The sequence below is a fragment of the Penicillium canariense genome (genome assembly GCF_028826845.1).
Source record: "Penicillium canariense strain IBT 26290 chromosome Unknown utg000003l_segment0_segment0, whole genome shotgun sequence".
In the NCBI taxonomy this organism is placed as follows: domain Eukaryota; kingdom Fungi; phylum Ascomycota; class Eurotiomycetes; order Eurotiales; family Aspergillaceae; genus Penicillium; species Penicillium canariense.
Window position 1 is genome coordinate 3,843,703 of NW_026622730.1, and position 13,163 is coordinate 3,856,865.

At 50.7% G+C, this 13,163-nt stretch overlaps 7 protein-coding genes across 7 annotated transcripts; 4 read left to right on the plus strand and 3 right to left on the minus strand.

Annotated features, from left to right (window-relative positions):
- Nucleotides 1-578: 578 nt before the first annotated feature.
- On the plus strand, nt 579-2,488 carry N7482_006253 (uncharacterized protein; the record flags this gene model as incomplete). The annotated part of the gene is made up of 5 exons (XM_056688378.1): nt 579-686; nt 739-827; nt 889-1,182; nt 1,234-1,683; nt 1,744-2,488. 5 exons carry the CDS (start codon nt 579-581, stop codon nt 2,486-2,488), a joined length of 1,686 nt encoding a protein of 561 aa, XP_056543933.1.
- Nucleotides 2,489-3,627: 1,139 nt separating this feature from the next.
- N7482_006254 (GTR/RAG family Ras-related GTP-binding protein) lies at nt 3,628-4,995 on the plus strand (the record flags this gene model as incomplete). The annotated part of the gene is made up of 4 exons (XM_056688379.1): nt 3,628-3,875; nt 3,957-4,058; nt 4,112-4,795; nt 4,848-4,995. 4 exons carry the CDS (start codon nt 3,628-3,630, stop codon nt 4,993-4,995), a joined length of 1,182 nt encoding a protein of 393 aa, XP_056543934.1.
- Nucleotides 4,996-5,338: 343 nt separating this feature from the next.
- N7482_006255 (putative heme/steroid binding domain protein) lies at nt 5,339-6,177 on the plus strand (the record flags this gene model as incomplete). Its single annotated transcript, XM_056688380.1, has 2 exons — nt 5,339-5,596; nt 5,677-6,177. 2 exons carry the CDS (start codon nt 5,339-5,341, stop codon nt 6,175-6,177), a joined length of 759 nt encoding a protein of 252 aa, XP_056543935.1.
- A 272-nt stretch (nt 6,178-6,449) lies between these two features.
- Nucleotides 6,450-7,114, minus strand: N7482_006256 (40S ribosomal protein eS25; the record flags this gene model as incomplete). Its single annotated transcript, XM_056688381.1, has 4 exons — nt 6,450-6,522; nt 6,580-6,789; nt 6,994-7,048; nt 7,112-7,114. 4 exons carry the CDS (start codon nt 7,112-7,114, stop codon nt 6,500-6,502), a joined length of 291 nt encoding a protein of 96 aa, XP_056543936.1. The 3' UTR covers nt 6,450-6,499.
- Nucleotides 7,115-7,225: 111 nt separating this feature from the next.
- On the minus strand, nt 7,226-9,037 carry N7482_006257 (uncharacterized protein; the record flags this gene model as incomplete). The annotated part of the gene is made up of 4 exons (XM_056688382.1): nt 7,226; nt 7,482-8,098; nt 8,154-8,962; nt 9,013-9,037. Coding segments are annotated over 4 exons (1,452 nt in total).
- Nucleotides 9,038-9,675: 638 nt separating this feature from the next.
- Nucleotides 9,676-11,340, plus strand: N7482_006258 (tRNA-dihydrouridine synthase family protein; the record flags this gene model as incomplete). Its single annotated transcript, XM_056688383.1, has 2 exons — nt 9,676-9,819; nt 9,883-11,340. The coding sequence occupies 2 exons, from the start codon at nt 9,676-9,678 to the stop codon at nt 11,338-11,340; spliced, it is 1,602 nt and encodes a 533-aa protein (XP_056543938.1).
- A 250-nt stretch (nt 11,341-11,590) lies between these two features.
- N7482_006259 (uncharacterized protein) lies at nt 11,591-12,295 on the minus strand (the record flags this gene model as incomplete). The annotated part of the gene is made up of 1 exon (XM_056688384.1): nt 11,591-12,295. The coding sequence occupies one exon, from the start codon at nt 12,293-12,295 to the stop codon at nt 11,591-11,593; it is 705 nt and encodes a 234-aa protein (XP_056543939.1).
- Nucleotides 12,296-13,163: the final 868 nt, after the last annotated feature.

A 13,163-nucleotide genomic window follows, 5' to 3' on the forward strand; every position in this document is an offset into this window, starting at 1 on the left:
CTCAAGACCATTCTGTTCTTCACTATATGAAGCATTTCAACAGAGCAACAATAGCCCGTGCGGGCTTCCAAGACAACAGGTCGATCTATTCTTCTCCATGGGTCTACCACCGAACTTGAGCTTACGGCGAACCCATACCCCATCAGCACAACATCAAATCCACGAAGTTAGATATGAAACAGATTATAAACTTCTTCAGCCAATGAAAGGTCCTGTAGACCAGAATTACTGACCCATCGTTGTTGGGGACCGTGGAAGTCAGCGGCGCGAGCCAAGTACCTTGGGGACCAGCACCGCCAGCCACACAAAACGCCGCATTTATCAGCATCATGGGACGGCTCAAGCTCCATTGGCTTGGCCCTGGCTCCACTGCATACCTATCAACCTTGGAGGGCGTATGGGGTGGTTGTGTCGCACAGAGCCGCCACAAGGGACGCGCGACGGTGAGGAACTTGGAGACGATGGACTGCAAGAGATAAAAGGTATTTCCCGCAAGGTGATTCGGGAGCAGAAGAGGTCTTGATTTTTCAACCTTTGCAGCTTTCTTAGCATACTCTAGCTAGCTTCAGAGAGTCACAATGGTCATCGATTCGGGCCGAGAGTCAGTGGCTTATCACATCCCGGCGCCTACGCAGGATCAGCCCAAGACCAAGCCGTTGCCCGTGACCTTGCTCTCGGGGTTCCTGGTCAGTTTTTCCCATTGAGAGTGACAAAGCAAGTACTAATTCCTTTATGTAGGGAAGTGGAAAGACCACTCTTCTGAAACACATTCTCAAGTCGCCCGATCATGGCCTGCGCGTTGCTGTCATTGTCAATGACATGAGTCAGTGAGTGGTGTACAGCCTGTCAATGAAATGACGGTATACTGAATTCATTTTCTGAAATCAGGCTCAATATTGATGCTGCCCTTATCAAGAACCACAAGGTCTCCCAAACGACAGAGAAGATCATCCAGCTGCAGAACGGCTGTATCTGTTGTACCCTTCGTGGGGACCTACTCTCCGAATTAGCACATCTCACAAAGCAAAACGAAATCCAGTATGTCATAATCGAGAGCACAGGCATTAGTGAGCCGATGCAGGTTGCCGAAACATTTACCGCGGAGTTCAGCGCCGCCATGCTAGAGGCGGAGGATCAAATTGCAGACGCTGATGAGGACACAAAAAGGGTCTTGAAAGAGATGTAAGGGCGCTTTTACTAGACGTTCTCTGCCACAGTCCTGACTGTTCCTAGCGTTGAAATGGGTGGCCTTCACACAATGGCTCGCCTCGACACCACAGTGACAGTGATCGATGCTTTCAACCTCCTCTCCAACTTTGACACCACAGAGTTTCTCTCTGACCGATATGGACAAGACGAGATCGTGCCTGAGGATGAGCGCACGATCTCTGATCTCATGGTCGACCAGATTGAGTTTGCCGATGTGCTCATCATCAACAAGATTGAATCTATTGATCACGCAACAAGGGACAAAATCTCGCAATTAGTCAAGCTGCTCAATCCAGACGCTAAGGTCCTCATGTCCAGCTATTCTCAGGTCGACGTACGTGAGATTGTTGCAACGAACAGATTTGATTTCGTACGTGCTGCCTCAGGCGCGGGGTGGTTGCGCAGCTTGCACGAGATGACGGTTCGGCAGACGGGTAACGGAGAGCGTATAGCTCCCAAGCCAGAGACTCTCGAGTACTTTTGTCCAGCCTGAAGAGTATGAATGAAAGAGAAAAAGCGCTGACGTCGGCACAGGTACGGAATTAACAACTTCGTTTATTCCGCTCGGCGCCCCTTCCACCCACGTCGTCTCTTCTCTCTCCTCCACGACAAGTTCATTCTTCTTCAGAACAATGAAGTGGATGAAGAGGAGGGAGACGACAGTATGGAGGAAGACGATGATGATCAAGACGATGAGATGGACACCGAGGCCGACTCCGTGCAGGACTTCGACCAGCCAGATCCCGAGGATATTCTAAAAAACAAGCGACAACACCCTGCTTTCGGGCCTGTGCTGCGTTCCAAGGGCTTCTTCTGGTTATCCACTCGGTCATTCCAGTTCGGTGAGTGGAGCCAAGCGGGCGGTATGTTGACAGTTGGCTGTGGGGGCCCTTGGTTCTCCGAGGTACCCGAGGAGGCCTGGCCGGAAGACGAAGATGTCATCAAGTCAATTCATAATGACTTCCAAGGCCTCTGGGGAGACCGGCGCCAGGAATTAGTGTTCATTGGCGAGGGAATTGACCAAGCTGCCATCTCTGCCATTCTGGATGAGTGTCTGCTGGATGATGAGGACATGGAGCAGTGGGAGAAAGTCATGAAGAGCAAGAAGCTCAGCCGAGAGGCTAAAACGAAAAAGCTTGCCAGTATCTGGGAAGACGGGTGGGAGGAATGGCCTGCCTTTGAGATCGAGGGTGAGAAGGAGCTGGGCACGCACCGCATCAGCGAGTATTTGGGCCATCAAAATGACCATAGGAAGGGTCATAAGCACAGTCATCGCTAGAATGATTGTTAGTTCCTAGAAAAATTCCAATACAGTTAGAATCAACAAAAGTAGGGAATAGATGATAAATCAGGGAATCAAAAGTAGCCAGAGAACTGATGCTTGTTCCATGGTTTCCCATTCATAGGCTGTTGTAGTTGTCAACGCCTTTTTCCCCACTGGAGAGCCGGCTTATCGCGAATGCCGCGCTAGGCCGATAACGATGCGCGATAACGAGGATCCCCCAGCAGCTCTCCGCCTTTCCTCACTGACATCCCCTCGGCTGTGCAACATTCTCAATCAACCTCCCGTTCGCTAGAATCTTTGACTGACTTTGTGCGCTGAAAGCTGTGCAACGGCAACATCAGCCCTGCTCCCGTCTCTCTGCCCCGATTCTGCCAACAACGCTGAGGGAGGATGCCTCCGGTCTAACTGCCGCCGTCCGCTCCCCGTACAACACTGCATTCGGGCCCAGTCCAGCTATCCGCGAATGTTCGCATTACACTGATCTCAACTGTTCTTTTCTTCGCCGGCTCTTCTAGGTGACTGCGGTCGCCTGCCACTCTTGTATGTTCTGTCCGGGCCGAACGTGACGTGCAATGGCTGACAGCCTCTCAGAAGTTTCCAAGGCCTAGTCTCTGACCATCTGTATGCCCATGGAGGTAAGAAGATATTCGTCTCTTGTTGATTTACATCATCCCTGTGCCTTCTACTTGCTGTTTAATTGCATGTGTTCTTTTGCGATGTGGCTGAGCTGTCCCGGGTGGCTCTCGGTTGGTTACTGCACTGTTGCTGCTTATGGTTCTCACCGATGGTGAGACAAGAAGCGCCTGGTTCCGAGCCCTGTTTTACCGTCGGTCGAAACAGACCTCGATTGCTTCTACGCATGTCATGTTCTTGCTTCTAGAAAGGCCAGCGCGGAATGCAAACTCATCACCCTGAAGCTGTGATGGCATCGGGTCTGCCCAGGGGAAGATGCTCGGGGTATATCGCCTGTCAGCCTTGATGTCATTCAGTTCCTTCATCGTTGCTTAGTCGGTGTTGTCGTCGCTGGCTCCCCACACTATTGTGGACGTGGACATGTGACGTCCCTGTTTATTCCTTTGTGGGATCCCGACCTTTCACTTCCCCCAGTCCAGGCGCCTCCCTGTCTGTCCAACATGGCTTTCCCGCATGTCCGCAGAGCCCGGTCCATGGAGCTGGACAAGAAGGATCGGCTGTCAAACCCCTTTCATCTGCGTCACAGCAACTCCACTAAATCCGTCAAGACCTGTGCCCAGCTAAGCCTTGAGGATATCTTACAGGGAACCACCAATGCTGCGGTCTCGGCGCAGGCGAGAGCGCTCCTGGAGCCCAGCGTCAAACCTCGTGATGCTAAACCACGTCTACTCCTCATGGGACTTCGCCGGTATGTACTAAGTTTGAATTTGAAGCTGCTCTGGTCTGGTCTGGCCTCATCTGAGCAAGCAGGATACTGACATGACTTCAGGAGTGGCAAGTCATCCATTGCCAGTGTGGTCTTCCACAAGATGCCACCAAATGAAACTCTCTTCCTCGAATCCACCACACGCATTCAGAAAGACTCGATCCAGTAAGTGTGCCTGACCCACCAAGTCAAGAGGCATATCGCTAAGTGGTCCTCAGCTCTTTCATGGATTTCCAAGTGTGGGACTTCCCCGGGCAGCTTGAATACCTTGAGCCATCTTTTGACCTCGAAGATATTTTCGGGAGCCTGGGCGCACTGGTGTGGGTGATCGATGCCCAAGATGATTACCTCGACTCAGTAGCCCGTCTGAACCGCACGATCCTGACCGTCCAACAGTATTACCCTGGAATTAACGTCGAGGTTTTCATTCATAAGGTTGATGGACTCTCTGATGAATACAGGACGGACGCATATCAGGATATCATTCAGCGGATCACCGATGAGCTTAATGACGCCGGGTATGAGAACGCGCCCGTACATTTCTACCTCACCTCCATCTACGACTACTCCGTTTTCGAAGCCTTCAGCAAGGTCATCCAGAAGCTTATTCCCAACCTCTCTACACTCGAGAACCTCATCACCACCCTGGGAAACAACTGCGGCTTCGAAAAAACCTACCTCTTCGACGTTTTGAGCAAGATCTACATTGCCTCAGACACACGCCCCGTCGACATGGCGTCCTACGAGATGTGCTCCGACTACATCGATGTCATTGTCGACATCTCCGAACTGTACTCATGGGATCACCCTCTTCGCAAGCACAAAGGTGACCAGGTGCAGGAGGCTGAGAGCCACGTCGTCCTGCACGACGAGACAATGATTCATCTTATGGAAATGAATAAGTACGCCTCACTCCCTTCCATATGTTTCTCTCGCGCTGACTTTGCTTTTTAGGTATCTGTGCCTCGTCTCGGTGATTCGAAACCCGGAGGCCCGGGAGAAAAAGGGCCTCATCGACATGAATTGCCGGACCTTTCAGGAGGCCCTAAACGACGTTTTCTCGCGGAGCTGGGAGCACCCAGAGGACCATGCGACCAATTAAACATCTTCGAAGTCTCGCGAGAGGGACGAGAGAGATCGAACTTGGAGTCAGGCCATCCAGATGGGATGAGCTGAACGACTCGAATGAAGGGAATGAATGGTTACAAAAAAAGCCCGTATTATTAGATGAAAATACATATTTCTAGCACGCAGCTATATCAACCAAACGACAATTTGATCCCACTCTGGTTGCGCTGGCTGCATAGATGTATTGTAGATCACACGGTCAATGTGGCTTTCCCCGGATCTCTGACCTCATCCGCTTTGCCAAACACCACCTTTTTTCCAAAGGGCCGACCCTGACTGACATCCACCCTCTTCCACCACCCAACAAGCACTCGACCATGTCGGAACTCCGCCAGAGACAGCCTGTATCGTCCTCGGGGCCCAGTCAAAATACAGACTCAACACCGTCGCGCAGCCAACAGCGACGTGCCGACACGGAAGACAGCCATGGCATCAGCGTCCTCGACATCATTCGCGTTCTAGCCACGCTAGTCCTTGCTTCGTGCGGTCTCTCCTACTACATAACCAATTCCGAGTCCCTATTATGGGGCTACCGGCCCTGGTTTACTCGGTGGCCCGTCGTCAAGAACTACCTGGTAACTTCCTCCGCAGCCCCCGCGGCCACGTCCTAAATCCAAGAACCTTCAAGCAACTACTAACACTGCCATCCTTCCAGACCGGCCCAGTGAACCTGACACCTGTCGAACTTTCCCTTTACAACGGCTCTGACCCCTCCCTGCCCATCTACCTAGCTGTCAACGGCTCCATTTTTGACGTTTCTGCAAACCCGCTCGTCTACGGGCCCGGCGGGAGCTACAATTTCTTTGCCGGGCGCGACGCAACCCGCGCATTCGTGACCGGTTGTTTCGAGGAGGACCTGACGCCGGATCTGATCGGGGCCGAGGAGATGTTCATGCCCGTGGAGGACGTCGAGGAGGCGGGGATTACAAATGCCCAGAAGAAGTTGCGCCTTGAGCGGGAGATCCGCTCTGCGCGGACAGCGGTAGGGAAGACGGTAAGCCGGTGGGAGGGTTTCTTCCGGAATCATAAGAAGTATTTCCAAGTTGGGAAAGTATTGGACGATGGAGTCGTGGATCCAGAGAAGGGGAAGAGGGTGCTATGTGAGGGGGCGCAGAAGCAGAGGCAGAAAAGGAGTGAGATGAAAGAGGGGTCATGAGACTGGAGCTACAAGGGAGCATATCTCCCGGATAGTGTAAAGCATAGGATATAGCATATTGCGGGGTTTTGCCAAATTAGCATGGAGACAGATCCCACTAATTTACTGCGAGTACAAATATACTCCGGGTTTATTCCAAAGAAAAGTGGAAGTTTTGTAACTTTTTATTGCATTCATTCTACCTGAGACGAGTCCCAGAGCGCGAATGGTCCACACTGCCGAGAGTAGGCATCACATCCAACCGATTTTCCATCTGAAATGATATCATTCGTAGCAAAGGAAATAAGAGAACCGCGAGAAAAGACGAGAGGAAACGAGACGTTTACTCGGCGGCGACGGCGCGGGCTAGGAGAGCAGTTAGTACTTGTGCTGCGGATGTGGAAGGATCACTCGGAAACGTACTGTAGATGCTCAGCTTGGAGTGGCTGACGACCTTCTTGATCTGACCCTGCTCCTCGAGGTCGGCAAGGGCCTTGCGGGCAAGGCTGCCGTTGATCTTCAGGCGATCGACGAGGGTGGCAACGGTGATCAGGCGGTAGGTCTGAACATCCTTGTTGAGCTTCTCAAGGGTGGACTTCTCGAAGACAACGGCGTGCTGGGCCTTGTCCTTGACTACAGGCAGGAGACAAGTTAGTTATAGTTTCTTTCTTCCGGTCCGTAGTCCGTTCCACCGGTGTTTGTTGGGTTTGCGATCGAACGATTCCATTTCTGGGCGGTTGGTTTGGTGAAAGGTCCCGGCGAGAGTTGGATATCGTTGTCACGGTCGGGTGGATGGTGCTGGAGATGGAGATGGAGATGGAAATTGCGATAGCGTACCCTTGCCCTTGGACCACTTCTTCTTTTGCTTCTTGCCACCGGTTGCTGCGGGCGCCTGTCACGAATGCATGTTAGTGTGTCTGGCGCCGAAACGGAGGATCGTGGGGTGGGCGCTCACCATTTTGTCTGTTGGTGTGGATGGTTCGAAGAGAAGAGGCGACGGTCGGCTGAGGAGATACGAAAATGGCCGTGGGGTGTGACTAAGCAGCGCTAACCCTAAGCCCCAGTTGCCTCTTTGTGGACTCGGTTAGTTTAGTTTGGATCACATGACTAGGATGATGTTTGGCTTAGATAATAGGTTGAGTGGACCCTCGTGTTTTCATACTTTTTAAAGGCCGCAAATAGTATGAACTAGAATGATAGTCTCGTACCCCTTCATGAACGAGCCAATAAAGATAGTCGTTGCATGTTTCATTCATCCTCAATCTCATGGTAGCCTCCTCAAACCATCACATCAGCGGGACCCACTACTGTCCCCATACCCTTACTATCGACTCATCAGACCTCCTGTATGACTGCCATATCCTCGACTAGTCACCGAGTTTAGCACCTCAAACTGGACCGAGCCATCCTCAGCAGACAAATATCCCACCACATATTCCTCCGTGGATGCAAACCAAAATGCCGAGTCAGGCTCGGATTCGGCTAGCCACTTCACGTCGTACTTGCCACTCTCGCTCTTCTGGGTAGGCACCCGAGCGATCACCGGGTGACTATTTGGTGACCACCACCGCACGGTAGGCAATGTATTGGCGATAGTGTTGATGAGCAGCTGTGGTGTTGAAGGGTGCCAGACAAGCTGCCGAACTGCTTGCTCGTGCACAAGAGCCGAAGCCAGTCTAGGAGGGCCATCTAAAGCCCATATCCAAACAACATTAGATCGCATCGAGTCCACGGTCGCTAGAAGGTTTCTGTCGGAGCTGAATGTCATATTTGTAACGCCTCGTAGTGATCCTGATGACTCGGGGCTCATGCTGAAGGCGGATGAGCTCGATGCCTCGGCGTATTCTGCGTCGCCGAGGGCACTTGTGAAACGCTCACGCCAAATAGTACATGAATGCTGGTCGATTTCGAAGACATGTGAGAGGGTAGTAGAAGATGAAAACTGCTGCAGTTAGCTAGGAAGGAACTGTGCAGAGAAAAGCGACTTCGGTGCATACCGTGCGAGTCTGTAGCAGGTCAATATTTCCGTTAACCTTCCCAACGGCCAGAATCTCAGAGACGCCCTTGTCACCAGTCGCAGGACTCCATTCGATCTGCTTCACCCCCAGATCAAACGCATCGTCAACGTCCGGTGGCCCTGTGTAGGTCCTGAAAAGCTGTCCATCAGCTGTGAAAATCAGCACTCTGGTGCCTGCGCCAGCAACATCCCAGACGGCAATCCACTTCCCGTCCGGACTCCATTTCAATCCCTGGGCATCGATAGTCGGAAGTACTGTGCGATTGACTAGCTCATAGGACCGCGGCTTGTGAATAGTCAATAGATCAGACGTTTCAGGTTTCAGTAAGATGGCCAGATGTCTTGTTTGTGGGCGATATCCAAACCCAAGATGGTGGGCAAATTTTGGCGTCTTGATTACCGAGCTTCGACGTGAGTCGAGTGAGTGGATTATCAGTTTTGTGTTCCAGGCATGAAACACGAGAACTTCATTGCCGTCGCTGCCGAAGTCAATATTCAGTGCTCCGGGCTCGACATTCTCGATTTCAGCGAGAATTTCCAACGGTTCCAGCTGCCATACTGAAATGCAAGAGTCGTTGGCGCTAAGAAGCCATCGTCCTGAATCCTCATCAAATTCCCCAGGTGGGCTTTGAGTGAGACAGAATTTCAAATATTTGACACCGTTCTCTTTCACTCTAGCGATTTGAACTTCCTTGTTTTCTGAAGCAGGGTTGGTATAGACGACTAGATCCTTTCCATTCATGTGGGCAGCGTAGAGTCCATCATCAGAAAGGGCCAACGTCAAAGGAGCTATAGTATCATGAGAGTCCATTCCCTTGGAGCATCTCGGGGAGACTTACCTCCAGTCCCAGTAGAGGCGTCCATTGTTGATGCGCCTATCAATTAGGCTTGCGTGCGTGGACAGTCATATGCCGTCGGAACCTTGTGATATTGTAGCGCCGTCAAATTTATGCCGCTCAAATCAATGTACACTTATGGTTCAGCATCTAGCTCTACTGTGCCGTGTTTTTGGTTCCAATGGGAGAGTGTCGTTCCGATGGGACGCGATCATTGGACGTTTTGACGTGTTTGGTTATTCAGGCCTGAAATTTCAGGATCTGATACACTTTCAATGCAAATCAAGTCATTCTTGCGTTTCGGTATTCCTCTTGACTCCTTCAAGACCGTGTTTCTTGAGATGATGGAACTAAATTATTAATTTCGAAATTTTTCAAAAAAGGTCCACAGATAATCTCTCTAGACTTTACTCTTGAACAAACGCTTCGTACCAATCCTAACCAGACACCACCCGACGACGTAGCGGCATATGCGATAAGATAAGACGGATAATCCTTGTCCCGTCCCGAGATAAGGAGTGAGGCGCAAAAAAAGTTGAAGACTGCGCGGTTGTTATTCTTTACCAATTTTGGGTCTCTGCTCCAGCTGTCAAAATAGGTCTTGTGAAGCGATTATCCCCGTGGCTGGGGCAATACCTCCAAATCACGCCCAGAATACACTTCAGAATGGGGTCCAACAGTGCCCCGCAAAATGGCGCCGAGCAGTCCTCCGCTGCTGCACCCCACAAGAAACTACAGGGACGCCAATTCTACGAGAGCATAGGGAGTCCTAAGTATATTGTGGCACCTATGGTCGATCGGTCCGAGTTTGTGAGTCCCCTTAGATTTTAAATATTCAAACAGCACCCAAACTAACACGATCTTCCGCTCCAGGCATGGCGCATGCTCACTCGGTCCTTCATGCCCGCAGACGAGCCGAAACCTCTCCTTGCGTACTCCCCTATGTACCATGCACGTCTTTTTGGCGAACACGCTAAAATGCGTACGCAACACTTCCAGCCAACCCGCGAGGCGAACGGCGACACAGCGAGAAAGGACGACTTGTTTCTCGACGGAAACCCGAAGTTTGACCGACCCCTCTTCGTCCAGTTCTGTGCAAATAACCCCGACGAATTCTTGGAGGCCGCGCAACATGTGGCTCCATACTGCGATGCTGTCGACCTCAACCTGGGTTGTCCGCAGGGAATCGCGAAAAAGGGACACTATGGAGCTTTCCTCCAAGAAGACTGGGACTTGATCTACAAACTTATCAATCGACTTCATACGGAGCTTTCAGTACCGATCACAGCCAAATTCCGCATCCAGGAGAGCAAAGAGAAAACCTTGGAGTATGCGAAAATGATTCTATCTGCTGGTGCGAACATTATTGCGGTACATGGGCGCAGGCGAGAACAGAAAGGTCACGAAACAGGAGTGGCGGACTGGAGCTACATTCGGTACTTACGAGATAACCTGCCCCCGGAGACTGTGATTTTTGCCAACGGTAATATTCTGAATCACGACGATATTGAGCGCTGTATCGAAGCGACTGGTGCGGACGGCGTGATGAGCGCGGAGGGGAACCTCTCTGATCCTACCATTTTCAGCAAGCCGCCACCAATTGGCAGTGAAGGGCGAGAGTACTGGCGCGGACGAGATGGCAAAGGCGGTTACCGAATTGATGCAATCCTCCGAAAGTATCTCGACATTGTGTACGAATACGTTCTCGAGCAACCAGTCCCAGAGCGGAAACCGCTTTACCTCCCATCTGACCCTGTTAATGAGGCAGAGGAGAAGGAAGAAGGGCAAGATGCGGAAGCTGAAGAAGGCCCACCCAAAAAGAAGCAAAAGCGTGACAGGGTCAAGCGGACAAATTCCCCCAGTCTCGGTGTCATGCAGGGCCACCTCTTCCAGGTGCTCCGGCCAATGATTGCTAGCCATACGAACGTCCGCGATGCGCTCGCGCGCACGCGGCCCGGGGATATGCCTGCTTTTGAGCACGTCCTCGCCCTCGTGGAACAAGCCGTGAAGTCAGGACTAAAAGAATATGAGGCATCGCCCGACAAATTTGAGAGACAGCCCGATGAAACTCTGACGGGGTCGAAGGCTACCATTGCCGAGTACGGCCGGCCTTGGTGGATTTGCCAGCCTCATGTTCGCCCTCTTCCAGAAGAGGCTATGGAGAACGGAGCCCTCACTGCTAAGGGGAAGGCGACTGTTCAGAAGAAGGAAGAAAAGAAAGAGTCTACAGAGACCGATACACCGGCTTCTGAAGGTACTAGCACTTCTACCGATGGCACTGTAACAAATGATGCTAGTGCAACCACACCGGATAACCTTGTGAGTGGATAAGTAGATCAGGCATCCCATCCACCCTAGACGCCGCCATAAAGAGAGACCCACGGCCTTACTCAAATAGATCAATATTTTCGCATAGCGCAGCTTCTATTTCACATGAAGAAACTTTCCATACATTCAGAAATATCAACTAACAAAAATGGAAATGAATAACTTGGATGAAGATTTTTGTCTGACTGTCAGTGTTGATAAACAAGTGGTTTATACAACAGGAACGATACGCTCTTTCACACCAGATATTGATTCATTCGTAATAATGAGCCGGCTTTTTGTATCGGTTAGATCGACGGTAAACAAATCCACCCTCCAAGCGGTCTTGCATGATAAGTCCAACCGCCCCTTCTTCGTCCTGTATTGCCTTCCATCCACTCCAGTCATCATCATCTGCATAATCCTTGCGAAAATTGCAGAGCGCAAAGTCAATCATGACCACCTTGTATCCACTTTCCGCCCGTGTGGCCTTCTTCACGATAAAGCTTCTCGTCTTAACATCCTCGTTTAATATCCCTCGGTCACCTATCCGATGAAGTATTTGAATAGCTTCTTCACAGATGCTTTGCCAGCGCTCTCTTGGTGTGTGATCGGCAATATCGGTTAAAGGAAAACCTTCGATATACTGTAAAAGGATTCCAGAAACACCGATATACTGACTGACTGGATCTAGTTCTGCCAAGCTAAAGCCAGGCATTTTGACGCAGGCAAGTAGTTGAGGGACATCATTTCCTTGCATATCCTTCAAGGTATCATATACCTGAACCTCTGTTTCATACAGATCCGATAAACGATCATGAAGATAGGCTTCATCCTGGGAGGTATTCCATGTTTCGCCTTGCTGTGCTATGTCGCCGTTGTTGTTGAGCTCATTGATGAATTTAGATGCACCACCATCAAGGACGAATTGATGATAATCCATCTCAATATCTGAAGTCCAGGGACTGAATTTTTTCATCTTTCCGGAGCTGTGTTGCAAAGCGTCGATCAAAAAGCTTTAACACCATATCGCCTTCTAATGCCAAAGTAGAACAGGCTATTCGAACGACCATCACGGAGGAAGGAGTGAATGGTTCGAATAACTTGATAATTCTGGCATCGGTCGTTACCTCGTTATTTTTCATTTTGAGGTATAGTTTGATCGTATTGCCGACCACATAAGGATATCTAGAATCATCAGTATAGGTCTAATACTCCGTAGCCAGGTCACTTGCTGGATTTCTTCCCGGTCCATTATGATCGTATTCTAAAGAGAGAGGCTTAAGATAATCTCAAGGCTCGTTCAAGATCTTCGAAGTAGATGTCTATCAGTGGAGACGAAGAGTTTGCAAGATGCAGTTGACGTCGATTTGGCAATAATATTGGGCGGTTCAACTCCACATGTAGGCATGTAGCTAGCAGGAGCTACTTGCTGTGATCATGCACGAACACGTGGGCTGGTACACCACCCTATGCCATTTACGTCAACACGCCTATACGACTTTCTGCAAATCATCTCCCAGATTCGGACCATGGGGACAGAGCGGATTGGCCCTAAGGGCATAACTGATCAATTAAACCGAGAGGAGAGACAGTCTACAGAATCTCTGCAACATGAACATGGAGGGAAAGTCGTGTACAGACGATGACGAGCCACACAGGCAAAAGGGGGGTGGCGGAGCTTAGGAGCTCGGTGGTTCGAATCAATATCATAAATGCTTCACCTGCAGAGTCCAGGGAGGAGGAGGGCGAAATAGAAAATGTGAGATGTTGGGCTGGGGGGAGGACAGCGTACTATCTACCAGCACGCACGGCGAGGTGAAGGGCCCCTAACTCTAATGCATAAT